This window comes from Natator depressus, chromosome 1, assembly GCF_965152275.1.
Source record: "Natator depressus isolate rNatDep1 chromosome 1, rNatDep2.hap1, whole genome shotgun sequence".
Taxonomy (NCBI): domain Eukaryota; kingdom Metazoa; phylum Chordata; order Testudines; family Cheloniidae; genus Natator; species Natator depressus.
Window position 1 is genome coordinate 272330845 of NC_134234.1, and position 24966 is coordinate 272355810.

Genomic DNA, 24966 nt, shown 5'->3' on the forward strand with positions numbered 1-24966 from the left:
TTAAATCCTTGGTTCTTTAACAAATGTCAAGGTTTACATATGCTCTGTTTGGATAAGTAATGCAATATGTAAAATGCTTTGAATGAAACTCTTGGTATTTAGAAAAAAACCTTTGTTAAACAAGTTATGTTAGAAATTTTCATGATGTATGCTAAGACGTCATAGGATTTTCATCGATACACCTAACATGTTGTCTGGATATATAATTCATTTCAAAGTCCTTACCATATTGTATTGCTTAACAGCAAATACTGCAAAAGAAAGCATGGAGAGAAAAATTCAACATTTTAATGAAAGTGACCAGAACGAATCCTTAGCAGCACAGCGTTTACATCAATTTAAGCTCTGCGAATGAGTTAGATTCAGCAGGTTTAGGGGTGAGCTAGATGCTACAGTCTATCAGCAGTTGTTTTTAATATTGTTTCTTATGTCCACATTGAAGTTATACTGGCCACTTCTCCTGAACATTATTTGTAGCATTTAAACTTTTTTTTTATAAATAGATAAAAATCAGGGGAGAAAATAAATAGAAAACTCTGAGGGCAAAATTCTGGCCCTTTTGAAATCAATGGGAGTTTTAGAGTAGGGTGAGGATTTTACCCCCAATGTATAATATATTTGGTATGTCAATAAACATATATTGTGATCTTAGTTACACTGTCTCATACATTTTTAAACCAGTTCAAAATGACTTTTTAATACTTTAACTCTAATTTTCAATTTGATCAATTTTCTTCATATTATTATTTCACTCTTATTCTGCAGTAGCATCAAGAAGCCTCAACCACTTTTCAGACTCAAAAATAGACCTGTTAAAAACAACTCTTATCAGATTTTGTAATATAAATGAGACAGTACATTTAGAACTTTTAACAAGCATACAATTTAGAAAGGGATGTGTAAAGATCAAAGATGAGGAAAAAAACCTCACAGGATTTGGGGTATGACATCTTTAATGATATTCTTTGTCGGTTAAATCCCAGTCCTGCAAACATTTATGCAAGTGTTAAACTTTATGTATGGGTCTTCTTGACTTCATGTTAAGGACCGGCATACGCATTTATAGGATTGGAGCCTGATTTTTGAATTTTGTAAACAAGACAACTAGTTTTAAATATTTGTCACTTCTGCCTGCATGCTACAAATGTTTATGCACATGAGTACCCTCACTGATCTCCAAAGGACTACTCAAATGCATAAAGATACTCATGAGTTTAAGTGTTTGCAGGGTATGGGCCATAAATTGCAACTATTTACTTATGGCATTTCTATACAATGAAACCATGTTTTAAAAAGCCAATAATCCAATTTTTCAATTTCCCTCCAAATAACTGTAAAACACAGCATTTTTTAAATCACAGGAGGGACTAATATTAAGGTTGCTTGGCACTTTCCATTACAAGACTATGTTCTCAGTTGCTTTGCAAGCTTTACCTATTTTGGCTGAAATAAATTTTTCATGCCAGCTATCTGCCTCAGGCGGATTCTTTTTAATTCTGGTGACCTTTCATATGATCAGCTCTTGCAACATCCATGCTATGGAGCAGGGACTTTAATTTTAGCAAGGAGGCAGCCTTTGTGTTAGGGATGTGTCTTTTGCCATTCCCATGATCTGTTCAAATTTAGCCAAGTTATAAGCCTTTGAAAAATCTTAGTTCACACATGATCAGTACAGACTTGCTAGAGCTTTGCAGATACATTCCAGAAGATTATGCCCCCACTAAGCTTCTCTGGTCTGGAATTTCAGGGACTGAGTAGGACTTTCCCTACAACTGCTCCTGCAGGTTGGGCCAGGTCCAGGCATGGAATAGGAAACTGCTTGAATCAAATGCAAAGGGAACAAGAACTGGACTGTGTGTGTATGTGTGTGGGGCGTGGGGAGAGGAGCAGTATAATAGGACAGGGAGCCAGTGGTGGGGTGTGGTTTGAGACTGGAAGTTGAGGGGATGAGGAGCTGGAAGGAGGGAACTGGCACTGAAATGGCAAGGAGACTGGAATTGAGAGTGGGAAAAAGACTTTGACTGGTGGTGGGAGACTAGGACTGGGATAAGAAGCTCAGGAGTGGAGCCTGAGACTGGCTAGAGGAGGAGAATGGGACTGAGACAAGGAGCCACAGATGAAGAAGAGACAGAATTGGGCAGGTTGGAGGCAAAGGAGCAGAAGTGGTCAAGCTTGGGGAAATAAGAAAAGTCTGTGCCCATTAGAGCACACTCCTCTCCAGAGCCTGAAATGAAGCCCTAGATTCCTGTATCTCACCATTCCTCTGAAATCAGTAAATATCAATAAAACCCACTGGCAAAGTGGGTGCTAATTCAGATAGAGGATGAGTACAGGCTATTTTACTCAGTTAGCTCAAGTGACAGAGGTCTGTGTGGTGGATCTAAAGGTTCCAGCCTTAATAATCACTCAAGTGGATGTCAATATGTTACATGATGGAATTTCTGTTTTTTCAGTTTGCTTATTTAAAAACCTAGAAAATTCCATACCAAAAACTACATTAAAACAACACGATTAATATTGCAAAGTCAAGCACGCAAAATTAGGAAATACCAGAATTAAGGTTCCCTTTGTGATCTTAATTCATTTCCGCATGTATACACGGATTATGAAACAGTCTTCAATTACAAGCACAAATGCTATTTTTTCCATCAGACTCCTGCCTCATTCAGTGCATATGGTGGACCTGCTGTGGAGATAAATCAGCACCGTGTAATAAAGGAGGCTTTTGTTTGTAGGACCCCTGTCCATTTGTTGTAGAAGATGGAAGGTGTGTAGTAAATGAGACAGGGGACTGCAGGAAGAGAAGTACAGTCTCATGGTTAAGACACTGAATGTTGCCCTGGAGAATTCGATTCTCTCTCTACCTCTGTCACTAAGTTACTGTGTGATGCTAGGCAAGTCACTTAAATCAAACTTTTCAGAGGTGGTCATTAGTTGTGTTCCTCCTTTTCTGGGTGCCGGACTTCCCACCCGGAAGTTTGAACTGCAAAGTGCTGAGCACTCACAGCTGCAACTGAAGTCAATGAGAGCTGTGCTTTGAACGTATTAAGTGCTATATTATATTACTTGCTCTGAGAAAAAACAGGAGGTAAGTATCTCAAATTGGGTGCCAAAAATTAGTGGATACTTTTGACCTAAGTCTTTTTGCCTCAGTTCCCCACCTGTAAAGTGGGGATACCACCATCCTATCACAGGGGTGTTGTGAAGATAAATTAATTAATGTCTGGAAGCACTCCAATACTATAGCAGCGGTGGCCAAGCTTACTGACCCTCCGAGCCACATACGATAATCTTCAGAAGCTCTAGAGCCAGGCACACCTTCCAGGGCTTGGGGCGTCTGCCCTATGGCAGGGTGGTGGGGCTAGGGGCTTTAGCCTGCCTGGCCTTCAGGCTTCAGCAAGAGTGGGGCTGAAGCCCTGATCTCTGGCAGGTGCCTCCCATGGGGCTGAAGCCCTGTGACCCACCACAGGGCAGAAGCCCTGAGCTCCCCGCTAAGTCTGGTAGGCAGAGAACGGGGGACATAGCGGGGCTCCGCAAGCTGCACTTTAACTGTAAAAGAGTCACATGGGTTTGGCCACCCCTGTACTATAGAAATGAGCGCCACAGAAAAGCCCATATGGAAAATAATAATTCTCTCTTCAGAGCAGGGTTTGAATAGTGTGCAATAAATAAGGCCTGGGCCACACACTGAGCAATAAGGATAAAACAAAATATTGTATAGCTGCCTATTAAATGAGCACTGTCCATTCTGTGCACAGGGGTCTTGTTGAAAAAAATACAGTATGTAATCATTTAACTAGACCATCATAATGAATACGCACAAGGGAGCCAAATTAAGGTTGCACAGGCACCTTAATTCTGGCATTTCCTAACTTTTGAGTGTTTGACTTTTTAACCTTAATAATGTTCTTTTAATGTAGTTTTTGAGTTTAATTATAGATCTATGTCTGTCTCTATATCTGATATATATGTCTCATAGGTGAAAACAATATTTATGTATGCATTATTTCTAGGGCTTTCCCAACAAAATATGTATCCCAAAAACAGATTAAGCACTTTATTAAAGGAATGCAATAAATAGGCTTTATTATTAGGGTATTAATGAATTATGGGTGAAATCTTGGTCCCTCTGAAGTTAATGAGAGTTTTGCCACTGACTTCAGCAGAATCAAAATTAGACCCAGAAGTCCAGCTTTTCACTCTGTCCCATTATTACTGTGATTCTTTACTAGAATCAAACCTAAGCTCCTTATCTTGTAAGTGGCTGCATGTGGGAGGATCCCTGCACCTGCACATTAAAGTCAATGGGGCTCCAGGAGGACATACAAGATTCTAGGCATGCTGAATCACTTCACTTGTAGGCATGGGGCCACAGGCGCTGGATCTAGGGGTGCGGGGCTGATGCTGCCACACTCCCTGGCTTGGAGTGATTTCCATCATATAGGGTTTACAGTTTTGTTCAATGGCTCTCAGCACCCCCATTGTACAAATTGTTCCAGCACCCTGGCTTAACTCTAAAGAAAATTTTTGAAAAGAAAGCCCATTTCACTTTCATGAATCTTTAATTCATTGTGCCAATTTATTTTATGATGCTCTGTCAAATTTTAAATATTACTACTTGAGAGTAATACTGCACTTTTGTCATTTAATATATCCAGAAAAAAGTTAGAGAAAATAACGAAACTGTCAAAGCTGATACACCTACAGTCTGACCAACCAACTTTGCTTTCTTTTGCTGGTAAGTACATCACTCGCCTCATGTGTCTGGCCATGGGTTTATTTTTGCCAAGAAAGGCCTTGATCGTGCAGATGGATGTGCACTGGTACAGAGCTCCATTGGCTTTAAATGGGGTTCTCTGTGATGCAGGGATATGCCTGGGTGGATCCATTTGTAGGACCTACCCTTGTCTTGACATGGAGGTTCTAAGCAGTTTAGTTAACTCATCAATGAGCAAGAAATATATAATTAGTACTTACTTGCTCCTTTTCTCACATACTACTCTTGGTAGTTAACAAAATAATACTATCAAGTTTTCATAAGTAGCTATCAGTACACTTTACATATTTGGTCAGTATTATTATCCCCATTTTACATATGCAGAGACTGAGGTATAGAGCGGGGAAGTGACTTGCCAAAATTTACCTAGCAGGTAGTGACAGAGTCCCACTCCAATACTTTTCTTACTAGACCACAGTGTCTCCCAAGTAGCTATAATATAGCCCAACAATACAATTCATTTGCTATACGCAGAAAATCAGTTTTCTATATCTCTCAGATTTTGTGCAAATAAGTTCTATTGTGTTGTGTTTTTTCACACATTATGCTTTAAAAACACCTTAATAAACTCAATAATAACTAAAGTAACATTATATAACTTCTGTTCATAGCTGATATTGTTTTATTCTTAATTATATCTTGAATAAAAAGTATCAATATTATATGAGTCACAGTTGAAAAAGTACATATTTGGAAAGTCTGTATTTGGATTATAGCTCAGAGTACAATACAGCCCTAAATATACAGGGATGTTATACATATAAATAAATAATTATTACTATGACGTGTTCTCCACTTTAAAAGTATATTTAAAATGATCAGACTTTTCAATAGGTGTCCATGCCATACTACTAGGTATAACAACATTTATCAAGACTTCAAGCATGTCAGAATAGTAGAACATTTCCCAGTCATCTCACACTTAAAGTTTGCACAGCTGTCTGTTCTCCCATCATGTCCTCTGTTTGATGGATTGCAGGCCTGCCAAAATATATGTGGACATTTCAGCTAGCTATAAGCCTACAGAAGATATCTACCTTACTCCTAATTATGGTGGCAGTAGTTGTGATTCTAGAGTAAGGTAGGGTTCAATTTAATGCAAGGCTAGGGTTAAAGACTTTATTCTGGATGACAGATACACTATATCTTCTCCAAATTTACAGCACTTAATCTGTGAGTGAAGAGTGAATTTTATGGCTATTTTCAAGTAAGCTGTTAAGCAGTTAATATTAATTTAAAATGATCCCTTAAAAAATTCATTACAAAATTAGGTTGAGTTTCAGAATCTTTCAGGCTTCTCCAATGGCTTGTTATTAATCCTTTAAACTCTCCATACAGTCAAATCTAATTGAAAAAACCTGGAAAAAGGCACAATTGAAAAAGTTTGTAATTAAGCAACTTCATTAATTACTGTTGTTTGAAACGTATTACAATCAGAGCCAATTCAATGATTCATGTCATTCTTTTGTGTCACCGTGATATCAGAGACAACTCAATCATTCATCACTATTCCTCACTCATTAATTTGCATGCTATAGTTCTACTGGCTAGAGTAAATCAATTACATAAGGGTGGCTGTATCTAATGCTGTCTCCTCTGAGGGTCCAGAACATTGATGCTCCTGTACTTCTCCAGCTGGTTGAGCAGACAAAAGCTAGGATACACAGAATTAAGGTTTCCATGGCAGCTTTGCCTTTTGTGCATTTTATTACTATTAATAAACATTTTTATACTGTTGTAAGTTTATATATCTCTTTAAAGATACAAGGTGAAATATGGAGATCCCTGGTCCATTTTTATACTGAGGCATATTATCACTGGAGTCAATGGGAGTTAGCTAAATATAGAATCAGTAAAATATGAGTAAAGACATTGGGATTTAGCTCAGAAATAAAATGTTTCCTGCCCCATGAGTTTACAGACTGCTAGCAGCAAAATAAAGATAAAGATGATACAGAAGACTACATTTCTGGAATGACAGTCTGGAGATTACTAACGCTGAGGAACTGGTTAAAGAAGTGGATTAAGGAGGGGTTTGAAGGAATAGGATGGACAGTAAGAGCTTTCTTGGTGTAGGAGGTAGCATGACAGACGGCTCACAACCTTCAAATGAAACTGGGTGGAGCTCAGGGAGTGGGTAGCGTGGAGGAGTAGGAAGAAGCAGAAATGTAGGTGAGGACAAGATGTAAAAGGCCTCATAGGTGACAACAATGTAGAAGATTTGCTAAGTGATCATGAAGTGCTAGAATATAGGATGCAATGACGGGAAACAAGGAGGGAAGACTCTACCAGAGAGGAGGAAAAGGAAGATGATTTTTTCAGCAGAATTTTGTATAGATTGGAGGAGGGGCAGCTGGAGCCAGGAGACTGGACAGTAAAAGCTTACTGTTTATTTAATTAGTTAATTTAACTAGAGGGTTTTTTGTAGTCTTACCACAGTAGTATACAAATGCTTCATTAATCATGATGAACTTAATTTCACAATATAGTGATGTAGTAGTGAAGTAATCTAGGTGAGAGGTGACCAGGGAATGTATAAAGGTTTAGCAGTGGAGATGATAAGTCAAGGGTAGATTCGGAAAAGAATGATAAGGAAGAAGTGCCGGGATTTAGGTATCTGATTAAGGCAAGCTTCCTTGCCTGAGAAGTGATGCTTTCCTAAATCAGTGACTCAGCGAGAGATTAGCATGTGCGGAGGAGGAGAGGTAAGAATTAAAGGTGAGATACTGAAAAGCACCTGTGTGATTTAAGAGCACAAGTCCCATTGATTTTCAATTCTAAATCATACATGTGCTTTTGGAAATTCCACTCTAAAAGATAACAACAAAATTATAGGCCTCAGAAACAAGGAGGAGAATGGAAATAAAGGACGAGAAGGCCAGCGATTAGGAGAAAAAAAGGATATGTTTAAATTACGAAAAATGGAGCTGGTGGCTGGACACTGCAGAAGAGAGGTCAGAGAGACATTTAAAAGTGCAAGACTGGTTGGAGTGGGGAGAGGTCTGGAGTAGAGGCAGATTTAGGGATAATTAGCATTGGAAGTCAAAACCACAAGAAGAGTCATAGTGACAGAAAGAGGGAGGAGGAGATTGAAAACAGGTCACGGTGATCAGGTCTTGCACTATATGACCACAAACTGGGCACTGGTGTAAGTATTTTAGTCTATCCTTCCAATTTGTCAAAGCTATACTATATTCTAATTCTCTCTAAAAAATCCCATCCACAATTTTGCATTACCTAGGCACCTAGAATGTTAACAGTCTTACATAAAAATGATCTACAAGCTTGGTTACTGTGCTATTTACTGCAAAGTTCCTGACATTAATTAAAATATTAATTAGTATTGGAACCATACCTGAACTTTGCATGACTATTTGACAATATATCACTAATAATCACTGCTAAAGGCACACAGACTAATTAAGGTAATTGAGAAGATATACTGGCTACTTATTCACCCTGTCTCTTAATACAAATATAAGGGGATAGGAAATGAAATTGAAAGGCTGAATATTTAATAATCATAAACGTTTTGTTTTTAACACAATATTCCATTTTGCTTTCAGAATTCTCTGCCACAAGATGTCACTGAGGTCAACACCTTCACAAAATTCAAAATGGATTGAACATTTATGTGGATAATGAGAACACCCAGAGGTATAATAGCAATGATTAAAAAAACACAAAAATTAACAGCCAAGAGTTTTCAAAGGGATATAAACCCTCATGTTTCAGAGCACAAGTCAAGCTCTAACTAATTGGGTTGTGATGAAATTTTTCCTGGGGGCAGGTTATCCAATAACTGACCACTTCAAAGTTTCCTGTACCTTCTTCTGAAGCAGCTAGTGCTGGCCGGTGGCAGAGACAGGATACCGAAAAAAACAGACCACTAGTCCGATCCAATATGGCAGTTCTTATATCCCTGTTCTTTCTGTTGATGTTTTAGCTTGTTGTAGTGCAGTGGCTCCATTTAATCCACAGCACTCAATTTTCTTTATGAGTATATTATGTGGCACCATATCAGATGCCTTACTAAAGTTGAGATATACTGTTCTACTGCATTTCCCTTATCCACCCCCTGCCTGGGAGAGTACATGGTAGAAAGAGAGAAATGAGTCATTGGGCTTCCTTGACCAGGAAAGGGAGGGATGGGGAAAGAGAACAGCTGAGAACTTGAGCTCCCTTCTCCAGTAGGAACTTTGCTAACAGTCTCATTTTGGCTGTCACTGTCTCAGATTTTAGTTCTGAGTTCTAGATCTCAGTGAATTGCATCTCTGTCTTGAGGACACAGAGCTGCTTGGATTGCAATATGTGCTGAAGAGGCTGTTCCTCATAGTTCTCATTGATCCTAATCAGAGCTCCTTTTCTTTGTGCCGCACTGCAGAGGCATAATGGGAGCACCAGCTACCTGCCCCACCACACCCCTTGCAGGAGAAGAACAGGAAAATATGAAAACATGGTGTGGGAAAGAAAGAAAGAAAGAGGGGATATAAGAGAGAAAGCGAAAATAAAAGGAAGAGAAAGATGGCTCATGGAAGCATAATGGCAAGATGTGAGGGGCTGTGACGTGTAGCAGGAGTAGGTGAGGGAGGAGGGGCAGAGAGCAAGGTAGGAAAGACAAGTTGAGAGAGAATTTTGCCTTTCTGACTCCAAGACCCCACGTGTTTCTGAATTCAATATAGTATTCAGCTACAATAAATGTGACCATGGAACAGGGTACTCACTTGAGCCAATGGAGGGTTGTGAATGAAGGATGGCAAATGGGGACAAGCAGAGAGACTCTAACTTGTATTTTTGTCTATACTGGAATTAACATCACACACATACACACAATCTTGGTTTTGTATGCCTTTCTTATGAATAGTCTTCTGAAATCTGTAACAAAGACAGAAATCAAGGGCACTACTCTGAATTACAATTCTCCCTGAGTTCCTGGGTTGTGCAAGGGAGGATGGCAAGGGAGGGGCCTACTGCCACTCACAGCATACCCCACCCCTGTCTCACACACCCCCAAACACAATACGGCTCTGCCAACATTTTGTTCCTTCCTGTCCACTTGTTTGCGTGGTGGTGGTGGTGTCTGTCCTCCCCTTTGCGCCCAATTCCCACTTTGGGAAAAAGTTACATGGCTATCCGGGGGATGAAGGTGATACATGCCCCTCCCCCCGATGTTTATCAGGATGGTCACATAGGGCTAGGATTACAACGTAGGCCACAATTGTTATATGTTGTATTATTTAATAAAACAGACACCCACTTTTCATCTTTATATGTGAGTCAAGGTTTCTCCATATATATTGTTCAAGATACGCTGCATTTATGAAGTTTTTTTAACTGAATTATAGATAAGATGCATTCATTATACATGTATTTATTTATGAACAATTCATTCAAGTGTTCATTACAGGACTTTGTATCTCTGTACACTTATGAGCACAGTGGGCTCAACCCTACTTCCTTTCATCTCAGTGGGACTTTTGCCATCAATTTAACTTAGTGTAGGATTAGATGCAATGTTTTTTTGGGTTTTTTTGCCCTTAGTGGATTTTCTGACTGACTGTATTCCAGCTGTATCCTCATTTCACCCTTTGTTTTAAACGTTTTTTAATTATAGTAGCAAAATATAGATTACAAAAAGTATTCCTTATGGTTTTATATCTACTTTTTTTCTTTTAGGACATCAGTTTATTGGACTTTGGTTCAAGTTCATTTAAACTGAACAGTCAATATTAATGTCAATGGTAACAGTCTGATCAAAATTTCTAAAACCAGCAATTTGATTTACTTTTTGTTGAAATCACCTATTTTACGATATGAACAATCTCAATGAACTCCACTAGTTATACAGTACTACTGAACTACACAAATCTGCCTTCGTCTTTTAATATCCCTTACACTTCCTATGCGGTCTTTTTTTTCACCTGAATTTCACTTACACTTGAAAGTCACATTTTCCAAAATCTACATCCAAAAGTATAAATAGCATATGAAATATAATATATTACACAACAGATGATTCCCCAATTTTCCTCAATTAGTTTTACTATGCAAAGCAAAACTTTAAGCTTAAAAAGTTAAGTTTTTTATGATTTTTAATAATTAGAACCTTTATTTCCAGTGTTGATTCCCTTGTTTATTTCTATGACATTTAAACAGTGATAAAGTTTCCCCAGAACTCTGAAAATACCATTTGCTATTAGAGTCCAACAGTCATCACTATCTCCATCCCAATTTAATAACTGAATTCATGGCAATACGTGCCTTGATTGGGACATATGTACTGGCATCTGGGTGGTTATAGAAATCAACTTTCCCTAAATATTTTTAATGAACTTTTATGGAAGAAAGACAAGAAATCAATTCTTTAGAAGTACAAAACTTTCCTTTCATAATTAAAGAGTTAGACAAAAATCTGTTTTTTAGGAAATGAATGATCAAAGGATTTGGTATAGTTTACAGGAGAATCACAGGTTACAATTAACTAACAGACAAAAATCTAATGATGTTAATTTTTTGAAGTGATTTAGCATTATAAATAAATATGTAAAACATAAAGGGAAAGTTTCAAGTAAGAAAGAATCAAATATACATGTTACTAGACATTCCAAAGGCTGGCATCCTATCCCGTCTATATGAGAATGCAGTTAGACAGGCAATTCCATCAACTCATTTTAAAGTGAATATTGAAAGAAACCACAACTTACTTGAAGATCCTGCTGAGTGTCTGTGTGGCTGATTATTTTTTTCTCTGTTCTGAGTCAAAGCACTTCCACTGATCATGGAAATAAGGTCTAAATCCGCGTCTTCTCTGCTTACAGGGCTTGCCTGGGAGCAGTGGGAGAGAATGTACACAATCATGAAACAAAATATGACATTTTCTGAATGCAGCTCACATTCCTCAAATAAACAAACAGACTCTGTCAAACAACCTTCTTCAAAATGATACCACAGTCCTTTATTGCTGCCTCGGCTGAACAAATGCACTATGTCAAAGCATTTTTGTAAATAAGAGCTGATCTTAAAATTGTGGTTTGCGATCTGAGTCAGTACAACAACAAAAGAAAACTTTTCAGTACAGTAATTTTGAAGAAAATCAATCTTGCAGACAGCTGATGAAACCTTAAACAGCTTAAGATCATTTACTGACCAGTCTATAATTTAAGTCATAGCTGAATGCCAGAAATGTCATATCAAATTATTTTCTGCAATATTTATGTTTTATCCAGGGCAAGTATCAATTCTATCAATCAAGCATGCAGTAAGTAATTTCATCTTTTAGTGGTTTGCTACTTAACCATGGCCATCAAAGAGCATTTAAATTATACTTTGAGTATTATATTAATTATAATCTTCTGGCATGCAATGGTGGTACATAAGAATGGCCATACTGGGTCAGACCAAAGGTCCTCCAGCCCAGTATCCTGTCTACCGACAGTGGCCAATGCCAGGTGCCCCAGAGGGAGTGAACCTAACAGGTAACGATCAAGTGATCTCTCTCCTGCCATCCCTTTCCACTCTCTGACAAACAGTGGCTAGGGACACCATTCCTTACCCATCCTGGCTAATAGCCATTAATGGACTTAACTTCCATGAATTTATCTAGTTCTCTTTTAAACCCTGTTATAGTCCTAGCCTTCACAACCTCCTCGGGCAAGGAGTTCCACAGGTTGACTGTGCGCTGAGTGAAGAAGAACTTCCTTTTATTTGTTTTAAACCTGCTGCCCATTAATTTCATTGGTGGCCCCTAGTTCTTATATTATGGGAACAAGTAAATAACTTTTCCTTATTCACTTTCTCCACACCACTCATGATTTTATATACCTCTATCATATCCCCCCTTAGTCTCCTCTTTTCCAAGCTCTTTTCCTAGCCTCTTTAATCTCTCCTCATATGGGATCTGTTCCAACCCCTAATCATTATAGTTGCCCTTTTCTGAACCTTTTCTAATGCCAGTACATGTTGGTGATGGACAGGATATATGAACCTAAATACAATAACATAAAATTGAAATGTTCTCTCATTTTAGCATTGGGTTCTTGATCTTGGGGGCTCATGCAGCATGGCATAGAAACACTGACCTGGAAGATACCACAGTCCATAGATAACACTTTTAGGAGCTTGAACCTACATGTACTTAATGAGAATTCCCTTAGGTAGAAGATCTGAGATATTAATCCAAGCAGGGAATATCCTGCAACACCTATGCTTAGGGACCTAGACAGTCCACTGTGCTTTTATTGTCAGTTCTCTTTCTAGTAGGGAGTGATATATTTCTAAAACAAAAGCATATGAACAATATACGTATACTCAAATTTCAGAGTCCCCATTTTGGTGGGGAGTGGTAATCTGTCAAGATGTACCTCCTCAATGAAAACAATGATAGAAAAGTAATTATTTCTTCTCTGAAAATACCTATTTTGATAGATTTCCATTCTGGGAGACTAAACTGCTGCAGATATGTCAAAGAAAAAGAACTGCAATAGGAAGTGTGAGACGATAAACACAGTAAACATACATCTTGAACAGTAGCAATTTTATGTTACATTATTACTATATAAAAACACACACACTCACACATGTATGTATGTGTATACACATTTTGGGCTCAATTATGACAATATGTGTCAGCTTGTAGGGATCCTCAGCAGGAACTCAAAGTTATTGTGCCTCAGTGCAGAGAGAGAAAGGCTGTTGTACCATCCTTGGTGCTATCATGCCCAAGTCAGGTAAACCACAGCTCTTGATCCTCCCTCCTTCCTCTGTGGAGTCTAGCAGCCACGATAATGCAAGATAGATTTCAACAGTCTTTGCATTCAAAACAGCACAAGAACTGAGATTTCTCACAGCCTTTGTGATGACTTTCTGAGAAATGAAGTCTGCTCCAGACAAAAGCTCAGGGGCTTTTTTTACATTGATCTTGTGAAGACGGTCTTCACCGCACCAGATGTGAGTAAAGGAATGACATGAAAAGGGATATTGACTAATGAAGGTGGGACACCATCACCAACTTAGGAAGGAATTCAGGCTGTGTTGGGAGCACCATCTTGTCCTTGAAAAAAACATTGTGTAAGATGGAGGTTTTAAAGGCAACCTGCAAAGGAAACGAAGAAGGGTGGTGTCCTTTTTAGCTTGTTTACAATATGTAAAGGGGGCCTAAACCGCTATTTCAAAAGAGGGAGGGGCTCTACAATTAAAATTTTGGGTTTTAAGCAGATTCTATGGATGAGAGGAAAATTAGGAGACTTATGATATGACAAGTACCAAAGAAATAAAACCTAACCTGCTCAGGCTGGACACCATTGTGAGAAAAGTAATAGTACCTTATGTCAGAGAGACATAAAAGAGACAATAGTCATTGACTAGAGAGCAACCTGTAAGTATTAAATTCCTGACTTGAGCTGGACAGGTAAAAGGTATCATTGTAAAAAATGGCCATTGTAATCTCCATTCAAACTGCAACTAAATACTGACAGGTATCAATGATGTGTAAAAGGAAATTTCAGAAGCAGGGTAAAACGATAGACAAGATTTAGAAAAGAGAAAGAAAATGAATCCACCTCCATGTTAACAGAGTGCAAGCAAGAGAGCATGCATGAAATGGAATAAACCTGGCATTAACTCATTCTCTGAGAGACAGAGTGATTGGTTTTATTTTGTGAGTATCATGCTTTTTCATATCCTCACACCTCAATCTCCTTCTGTCAAATGAAAGCTGCTATTTTGCAGGATTTGTAGACTGTCTACACCACATTGCCTTTGTGACCTTTAGCACTGCCAGATAAAAGAGGATTTACTTAAAGATGTAACTGGGGAGAAACACTAAAATACAACACCCCCCCCCCCCCCGGTCTCTGCAGTGCTATTAGGATTTTCTCCTTATCTGTGAAGTTGTGGAGTCACAGTATAAGAGCTCCTGGTCTTGGAGCTCCCGGAGACGAGGAATTAATGAGCTGTGAGTGGAGTGTATTTTCATGTAGTTACATTTCTATTCAAGATTTAAAACTTCAGAGAACCCCATGTTAGAGAAAGTTGTGGGATCAAGCCTTGGGCTCCTCAACCCACAATGCACAAATTGTTCCTTTATTTTTTGTTCTCTCACTTTTCCAGACACCTTCCCCATTATTGCAATTTCTTGCTGGAGCTGTTATAAACTCTAAAGTACAGACTCTCATCCTCTAGGGAAGGGGCGGACAATAATTTTGGCAGGGGGGCCACTCCACAAATTTTGCTAAGTCGTCATGGGCCGCACATTCCTATGAAATTTATGTTGGGGTGCAGGAGAAGGGAAGGGCTCTGGGAGGGAGTTTGGTTCAGGAGGGGTCTCTGGGCTGGAGAGGGGATTGGGGTACAGGAGTGGGTGCAGGGTCTGGGTGCGAGTTTGGGTGCAGGAGGCAGTTCTGACCTTGGGCGTGGGGTTGGGGTCCAAGAGGGGGTGTGAGGTGCAGGCTCTGGCCAGGAGGTGCTTACCACAGGCGGTTCTTGGCTGGCAGCATAGTGGGGTGCTCAGGCAGGCTGCCTTCATGCCATGGCCCCACACCACTCCCGGAAGTGGCCAGCTGCTGGCACCATGGCATGTCTCTGCATGTCCCTGGTGGGGCGGGGGAGCAGGTCTCCATGCACTGCCCACGCCTGCAAGCACTGCCCCTGCAGCTCCCATTGGCTGGAAACCAATGATTCAGTAATTTAAACAAGTATCCATTCTGTGGGGCTCCAATTTGTCCACCAACAAACCTTTTGAGAATGCATCCCTCTCTTACAGACACATTTACACCGGATTTAATAAGGGTTGCTGGCTTTATGACTATTAATATTTCTTACTCTGCAGGCTAAAATAAAGATAAGAATAATCACATCAAAAGATGGTCAATCAAAATATTAGCTTTTAAAAATTCTTTACTACAGAACAAAGTTTCATCCAGCACCCGGAAGCGGCCTAATCCAAAGCCCACAGAAGTCAATGGAAATAGTCCCATTGATTTCAGTAGACTTTGGATCAGGTCCAAGATGCACAGCAGGAGTCCAACACATTTTTTTTTTTTTTAAGAACAATGGAGGTAAGCATCTCACCTGAATTCATGACACTATATTTAACTTTTTTCCCTATTTCACCCTTGGCCTTATTTTATAAAACATCCTTTCAAATTAATTGGAATTTTTTTGACTCCACAGGAAAGTCTATCTGTATTGAATATAGCTGTAGATTTGTACATTTGATTATTACTTTGTTAAATTTTCAAATCTTCTGAGAGAAAAGGCTATCTATACATGTAAAAGATATGTGGATGTTTTTGGTATGATAATCAGTAATTAACTAGTTAACAACATAATTATTTGGAGATACGATGTATTAATTTCGATGGAATAAATGGGCCAAAGGTGTTACTATAACCCAGTCCCTGTTGAACATTAAACAGTGTTAAATAAAGTACAGTGTCTGGTATACAAAGACCTCAGCCTGCTTAGTACCAGGGCAAACAGATCATTAAAAGTCCTTTTAACTTTTTAGTAAAGCAAAAGAAAAGAAGGAAAAACGGTGAAAACTTTGTAAAGTATTAAATAAAGCTTTCATTTTAATATTTTTTGTTCCCTTTTTCTTTAGCTGGAGAGAGTTTTTAGAAGAAAAAAACCCCTTGTTTGGAAATCTCTTAGGTGGTATCCAAGGGGTAATAACCATACTTTGGGGGTGTGGGGAAAGAGAAGAAGTTAGATGAAATTGATTGGCGCTGTTGTTGTTTTTGCTGTTCTCAAAATATATGATCCCGTTTTATCTCAGGTGGAATTTGCGATTCAGCTGAAGCTGCTGGGGGGGGGGGGGGGTGCCAGGATCTGGATCCCACTCTCTGGCCCGGTCTGGTCAGGACATCTCTCAGGATTTGGATGACGAAAGCCAAGAGTCCCAGAAGACCAGGATGAGGTGGGGTGGGGTTTGGCAGCCATGATGGTGAAGCTTGCTGTAGTAACCTCTGTCTTTCATTCCATTCTCTCCCAAAAGTCTCCTTCTTCAAGGACCCACAAAGAGAATGGTGGGTGGAATAGCCCATTATTGTGTTTACCAGTTAGGCCTAATATCGGATACACTAATTCTGGCTCATTAATTTCTGGTTCCACATCTTTTGTGATTTCAACACAGTCCTTGAGATACATCAAGTGGCCTTTTTTTTTGTTTGGACTAATTTAGTCTGTCTGATTCTCTTGCATCTGTTTGTAACATTCATTACTGAAAACAACTTGACCTACTCTCGATCAATATTTATTATTATAGGTTACTGTAGTATCTTATGGACTTTCATATACTTTTTACAATTAAGTTTACAATTAGGGTAAATTTGTCAGCCCAATTATCACAACAGGTAATAAACACCTTGTTAAGATGAAAAAGGAAGTGCACTCTACTCTAATACCCCAATTCAGTGAAGTCCTTAAGCACATGGCTAATTTAACATGCTTAACTTAAACATGAAGTCAATGCAACTACTTATGTGCTTAAAGTCAGGCATGCATTTCAAGTACATTGGAGAATTAGGGGTTTGGTATTAGTTCTTCAGTCTGTCTTGAAGACTCAAAACAGTGTACTAGACAAAGCTGCTTTTGCAGCTAGAAGGTTAGGACTTCATTTTTTGCTACGGTATTTAGACTTGGAAGGATTAGACTTTTATTGATAAAATGTTGGTAAACATCCATTTCACCGTACACACAGAAAAATACTTCCAATGATAATCATCAAAATTTACAGACAGACTAAGTAAGAAAAGCCCTGAAAGTAGTGAGGCATCCACAGTAGACTGTCAACCCCCAACCTTCTCTGAAATATCCCCAGATTTGTTCTCCATTCCCAGACAGCGTAGAAAGACGAAAAGGGAAAGAAGGGCAGCTAAGGCCTTGGGAACCCGAATGCTGGCCCAAAGCCAGAGGGTCGCTCTCACAGGTAGGCGGACCCAAGCAGCTGAAAACGAGGCCACCCAGGAGGGAGAAACACCCGAGTCTGACCCACACCCTAACGCCTCTGAACAAGTAGAGGCAACAGAGACTGGCCCCCTAGACCCCCTAATCTCGGGCAGATTAGCCCCGGAAGAGGAAATTCTGGACTAAATAAAAGGATTATATTCAAGGGAAGAAAAAAAAAAGATCATGCTTGTTTTTCATACTGCATACATATTTGGGAATATCAGCTATTAAGGTTTAAGTGCTGATTTTATAAAGTTTTACAGTGAAACAAACATCTTACCACTAGCTGAACTCGTCCACCATTGAGTATGTCTGGATCTAAGTCAGGCAAGAAGCGATTGCTGTGTAGTGATAAAAACCAGAGCAAATACTTCAGAAACACCTTAACTATACAGATTTCGATAAGATAACTTCCTGGAAGTACTATTGCTCAATAGAGAAAGCAACATATTCAGCTAAATATGATCAATGATTGTTTTTATTTTATATCAAGGCATATTATTTTTTAAACACCTGAGTAGCTCAAATATAGTCATCAGTCATTTCAAGCTAGCCAAAGATGTAGTTCTCAAAATGCAAATCAGTCAATGACTGGAAACAAAAAATATAGCGGTTTGCTGAATGAGTGTAAATTACAGCCATAGACTCTGATCCAAAACCCACTGAAGAAAGTGAAGACTCCCTTTGACTTCAGTGGGCTTTGGTTCAGGCTCACAATTATCAGATCTTATCAAATCAGTTGTTATATTTACCTTCTGTCACAATGAAGTTGTTTAAGTCTATCAGATGTTTTACACATTGTGTTCCCATTGAAGTCAATGGGAGTTTTACCACTAACTTCAATAGGAGCAGGATTGGACAAAATATCGATATGCAGTGTTGTAGCTGTGTTGGTCCCAGGATGTGACACTGAAACAGATTTGGCAGAGACCTAAAGATGAGCTCTGTATCAGCGCAAAAGCTTGTCTCACTCACCAATAGAAGTTGGTCCTCATCCAGCTTGTCTCTCTAGTACTAATATTAATGTCCTACACATCAGAGGTGCTGGAACTAGGGGTGCTACCGCACCTCCCGACTTGAAGTGGTTTCCATCATATACAGGATTTACAGTTGGTTCAATGGCTCTCAGCACCCCACTTTAAAAATTGTTCCAGCACCCCTAATACGCACATTTGCAGAGGTAACTTCAGATTTTAAAAACTTTTCCTGCGGCGGACATATTTTCTTACTTTTGAAAATCATCCTGTTTTCCTTTGCAAAATGTTTTCATTAAAATCAAAAGCAGTGAAAAATCACCTTAAACACCTGGAGTCCAGGAAGCTCACTATGAGATTATTGCTACTTACTCATCTGATATACACAATTTAACAATGTAGAGAAAGGTTATTTTTTCTAAGTGAAAAAATATATCAGTACAGTAGTTTTCTTCAGAAATTAATATTTTTGCTTCTTAAAGAAATAGGTTAAATAAAGCACACTAGCATGATTTTTCTTTTTAAAAGTGCTGAGCATCTGCAGTTCGCAGTGACTTCAATGGCCAAATATTTATTGGCTATTGACTTTATGAACAAGAAATGGTAAATGCACTGTGTTTATGTTAACATCTCCGTTTAAGGAGCTAAAATATTTTAAATAAATCTATACTTGTATTTGATCTAGTTAGTAACCAAAACAAAGTTAATACAGAGGAGGGGCGTTTTATAACCCCTTATCCACATGTAGTATAGACTTGTCAAGGTTGTATTTTCTTAATTTGTTCTCTGTGTTTCAAAGATAAAATAAAAATACATATTATCCATTTGTAAAGTTTTAATTAGTTCCTTAACATATCCTAACAACATATGTACAGTGTATCTAATTAGCTATTACACTAAAATAATTTGAATGCATTATATAACAAGGAAATTATGCCCCACGTGAAGAACATATATTTTTCCTATATTCTTCATAGAATACAATTCCTCATATTTGTGGTGAAAAGTTACTTATATATATGTTATCATTAGATATTGCATTCTGGTAACATACCAATTCCCTATCAGTTGCAGAAGAGGGATCCATAGAATTATTAAATCAGTTTTAACGGGAGTCTGTTTGGGACCTCAAAAAGAAAAGGAGGACTTGTGGCACCTTAGAGACTAACAAATTTATTTGAGCATAAGCTTTTGTGAGCTACAGCTCACTTCATCCACTGAATGCATCTGATGAAGTGAGCTGTAGCTCACAAAAGCTTATGCTCAAATAAATTTGTTAGTCTCTAAGGTGCCACAAGTCCTCCTCTTCTTTTTGCGGATACAGACTAACACGGCTGCTATCTGAAACTTGTTTGGGACCTGGTATTGTGATGTGCTGGCCTTTGGCTATAAAGCCATGTTTGTTTTAGGACAATACACCTAGGTTTCACTTTACAAGAGGTATTTAACATACACAAATCTAATTTAAAAGCCAATGAACTCACCATTTAACATTGCTCAAACTGGTTGCTTCATAATCTCCGACCTGTGTGTGAAGCCATTGGTATGTAAGTTCTTTGCTCCTTTGTAATTTCTCAGCTGAAGTGGTATCCAAGTGGACAATATCTTCTTCCCTCCCTGGGGATGAGAAAGAGATCCTCATCTTCCATTGTTATTTGAGAATAAGAGAGAGTAAAAGAGTAATCACTGAACTCTGCAAATATCAGAAGATGATTTTGAGGAAGTCAACAAACCAGCAATTATCCACTTAACCTGAAAAGAGTCCAAAGCCCTCTGGATTACTTTTAAATATTATTCTTTTTTAGGATAAAATATTGACCCTTTGAAGAAAAGTGTCTGGAAAGGGAAGATTGCAGAGCACCCTTCTGTAGTAGCTGGGGAAATAAAATTCTACCTAGGAACTTACAGCCCTGCTTAGTGCAGCATGTAGATGCTTCTCAAACATTAATGAATTTATCTTTACTTTGCCCCCATAAGGTAGGAATTATTATTATCCTCATTTTCCAAATAGGGAACCAAAGCAAACGTGACTTACCCAAAGTCACACAAGAAGTTGGCAGAGCCTCAACTGATAGTGGTCCCAACTCTCAGCTTCAGCTGCCTCCAAACAGTCATTTCATGTTAAGATAATAAATCTTAACTATATATTAGCAAAGGTTTTTTTTCTGGGGGAAATCTAGCTGAAGAGTTGGAACAACTGCTGAAACTTACCTCTGAGTGTTGGGGGGAAAGCAGGGCAGAGAGTCAGGGAGGAAGTCACATATACAATAAGCTATAATAAAAAGTACATACTCTTTTTAACTGGCAAGTTATGTTTCCCAAATTATTGTTAATTATTTGCTACGTGTATGGTTTGGATTTCTGACTGTGTTATGTCTGGGGAATATTGCCAATTGTTTTATTCATAGCAATGCAAAACATTCTGACATCCAGTTACTTAAAAAAGGAAATAATCAAGATAAATGTACGTACATTAAACTGACAAATGTATGAACTGATTTTTAAATCACATCTGCTATTTAACACAATGGCCACTTTCTATATTACATTTAACACAGTTTTTGTTTTCTCAAAAGGGCAAATGCTATGCAGGAACTGCTTAGTTAATGCACAAGAAAATTCTGTTCTCTTGTCTCTCCCTAAAATATATCCACACGCTTAAATCTCAGTGTTAATGTCTTGAATATTTTTCTTGAGGTTACAATCTTTTTACTTATTTAGAAAAAATAATATATTAAAAATAATAAATGTTAATCAACCACTCTTGTTCCATTTGTGAATCTTCAAAACCACCCATACCAAATATCATGTGTTTGGGGATCCGATATATCAATAGTAATAAAATGCTATTTACCTGACAGCATTCTTAAATTAGGACTCTAGCTTTCTGACAGCTTGTGGCCTGATTTTCAAAAGTACTGAACACCTACAAATCCCACTGAAATCATTTGGGGCTACAGGCATTCACCATCTTTGAAAATCAGGCCTATCTATTTGCAAAACATAAATTCCTCTTGGAATATCAGGTTAAAGGGAACTTTTGACTATTCAGAGAGAAATGACAGTAATAATAACACCACCTCTCTCTTATTTAGTACTTTTCATCAGTAGATCTCAAAGTACTTTACAAAAGGAGGTCAGTATCATTGTTCCCCATTTTACAGATGCAGAAACTAAGGCACAGGGAGGTAAATTGACTTGACCAAGGTCACTTAGTAGGGCCAGGAGCAGAACCAGAAATATAACACCCAGGACCCCTAAGTCCCAGTCCAGTGCTCTAACCACTAGGCAATACAAGAAAACTAAATTAATTTCAGAAACATTAAAATAAAACACATTAAGGGATCATTTCTAAGCTTTCAATCTATTACACTTTACCTACATGATACATGCACTTTAACCATTTAAGATTAGAAAACTCAATACAATAGTGATTTTTAGGTGCTGTCAATTAACAGTCAGCACGCACAACACACACCACACAATTACATATTTCAATATTAAATTTCTCTGGGCTAGATAATATCCTCACAATTGTGCATGTCCAACCTTTTTCATGGAACTTGGACTCTAGAGGATGACTTCGTTCAAGTAGTCAGCTTACTGAGGGTGCAAATTGAGGGATCAACTCACTTGGGTCTCTAAAGGATTATGTCTGGTCTAAGAAGGATCTTTCAAACATAAAAAAATATAGGGAGGTGATTTCAGGTCTCTAGTTTTATGCCACTTATTTCTCTGGTCTTATTAAGTTGGAAAGTAATGCCTGAGGCGTAACTATTAACACCTAACTAAAGCGCTAGGAACCTAGCCCAACGTTGGCAGAGGGAGGCAGCTGAGAATAATATTTTAGAATATTATTTGTATTTAATCTGTAGTTTTGAACCTTTGCATTCCCCAGCTCAGAAGAACTTTAGCTGCTCCCCTAGTGGGGGGATGGGCAACTAGAAAGTATGCAGGGTGCCGAGTGGGGATTTGCAGGCTACATCTACCCTTGGAACTAGGGGGGTGATTCCCAGCGCACTAAAAGTAGCGTAGCTGCAGTGGCACAGGCAGTGCTGAGTGGCACCATAGGCTTGCTGCCCTGATTATGCACTCATGGTCCAGGAGTTTCCCAGTGAGCCCAATTAACTTCTGAAGGTGAATGAAAGAGCTATAAAATGGACATTTCTCAAGGGAAAGCAATGTCTGACCATGAAACTGAACTCTAAACCAACAAGCACCCAGAAACTTACAAATGTACTAAGGAAAAGGTTAACAAAGAGTACTGCGTACACACATTTTTTGACCCATTCACAACAGCAAGAGTCCTGCAGAAAGTAACTGAAGCATACATAGCCAGAATCTAGTAAAATGAGGACTACAAACTTTGATTCTGTCCTAAAACTCTCTCCCTCTCCTTCTCCACACGATTGTTCAGATTTCAAAGAGAAGATCAATAAAAGCTACCACAATCTCCCCCTCCTGCTCTCCTCTAATCCCTCCACCTGCCCTAGTGTGATTCCATCCTTTTCACATCCTGACCTCCCTTGACCCCCACCATCATTCTCCAGTGCTCTCCTTTCATAATGCAAGCATGCTCTGGTCTCCCTGATCCTCAAAAAGCGATGACTCAAATAGGGCCAGAGTCCAATATCTTGGTAAATCAGTCCCACTTTTCATTGTGAGGCCATACTCCTCTTCCCCTATTTCAGTTTTCTTGCCAGCTGTCTCAATTCCCCTCCCCTGCACTCTATCTCTGGGTGCTCTCTTCTACTCACATGACTTCAAGTACCTGACAAATTGAAAGTCTACCTCTCCACTCCTAACCTGCCTCCCTCCATATAATACCATATCTCAGCTAAAGATGACACCTCAGTTTTCTCATAGTAAAATTACCTGGAAGATTTTATTTTTCTTCTGAGAAGGTTGTGTGATTTTTATGGTCTAAAAACAGAGTTAAGAAAACATGACCTGGCCACTGTTTTGGGTAGTCACAATTGAGATTCTAGCGATGAATACCAGGACTAAAATTAGTTCCTAAAGTTGGGGACCATTGTTACTCCTTGATAATGAAAAATCCCAGATTAACAAGTAGAGAACTATAGAATGTATCTATTTCCAAGAGTAGATGCATTTTAACTCCTTCACAGATGACAATCTCCATTCTGGCATTTATATTCAGCATTGCTCTGGTAAATATCAGCATGTCACCTTGTAATACTGACATTTTAAAGGAGCCATATTGTACTAGGTATGTGCGGCAAAACAGTAGGATTTTTTTTTTTTTGCTTCTGCACCTGGCACGATAGCCGGACGCAAATGGTTAATCAAGTGAATTATATAGAAGAAAAATAAGACAGAAGTAAACTACATAAATGCTGAAAGACTAAGATTCTAACTGCTCTGTAACTTTCCAGATTCATAGGAATAATTCAACTCCCTCACAAAATGTCAGTGCTACTATTTCCAAAGCAAGGTTTAGAAAGAAAGCAGTCTTTCATTTCTTGTATGCTGGATGAATATCAAATCTTTGTAACATCTGTGCCAGCATTTGATCTAACATTTAGATTCTTGAAATCTATGAGGCTGCATTAAGAAAAACAGAAGACAGGTATCATGGCAATACCATTTGTAGCTCCAAAGCAAAGCATAACAGTTTTCATTAGAATCCATAATTTGAAGTGATTATAAACATTTGCATCAAGTTACAGATACAAGATACCCATTTTAGGAGCAAAACAATTGGAAAAAAAATATTAGTAGCATATCATTGGAGTGGCAATTTTTTTTCTATCTATGGTACCTATATGCCCCCAGTCACCATGTTATATGAGCACCTTTTAATTTATTTATCATCTTTGAATATATTTATTCATATAACAACCCTCTAAGGTAGTGAAGTATTATTGCCCACATTTTACAGATAGGGAAATGATACACAGAGATATTGACTTGCCCACGGTCTCATAGGAAGTCTGTGGCAAAGCAGAGCATTGAAGCTGGGTCTCCCAAGTCCCAGGCTAGCACCCTAACCACTGGACTATTCTTCCTCTCTTTCCCCATCACCTTAGTCCTTAGTGTGAACTGAAATATGTGGACAATTAGAAAAATCAAAATCAACCAAGTTAGAAATGTGTCAAGTGCATTTGCTAAAATATTTTGAAAAAGCATTTACTTAGTGCTATAGCTAGGCTTGTAAGGATTACAGTTTTATAGGTAAATGTCAACAAACACAGATTTCATCATATACACAAACCAACAAAAATATCTGCAGCAATAATAACGGAAATT

The 24966-nt window shown here is 38.5% G+C and overlaps 1 protein-coding gene across 6 annotated transcripts in view; it reads right to left on the bottom strand.

The window, feature by feature from the left end:
* The window catches only part of LRRIQ1 (leucine rich repeats and IQ motif containing 1), a 157618-nt gene that overhangs the window by 4981 nt on the left and 127671 nt on the right, over positions 1-24966 (bottom strand). For 5 of the 6 annotated variants that reach the window (XM_074941955.1, XM_074941951.1, XM_074941953.1 and 2 more), the window contains 3 exons: positions 20181-20313; positions 18003-18063; positions 11482-11602 (listed from right to left, as the gene is read on the bottom strand). In XM_074941955.1, coding sequence (XP_074798056.1) covers positions 11482-11602; positions 18003-18063; positions 20181-20313 — 315 coding nt within the window. Of the gene's footprint in view, positions 1-9560; positions 9653-11481; positions 11603-18002; positions 18064-20180; positions 20314-24966 lie in introns of those variants that run through there. The other variant, XM_074941952.1, reaches the window with a different exon arrangement.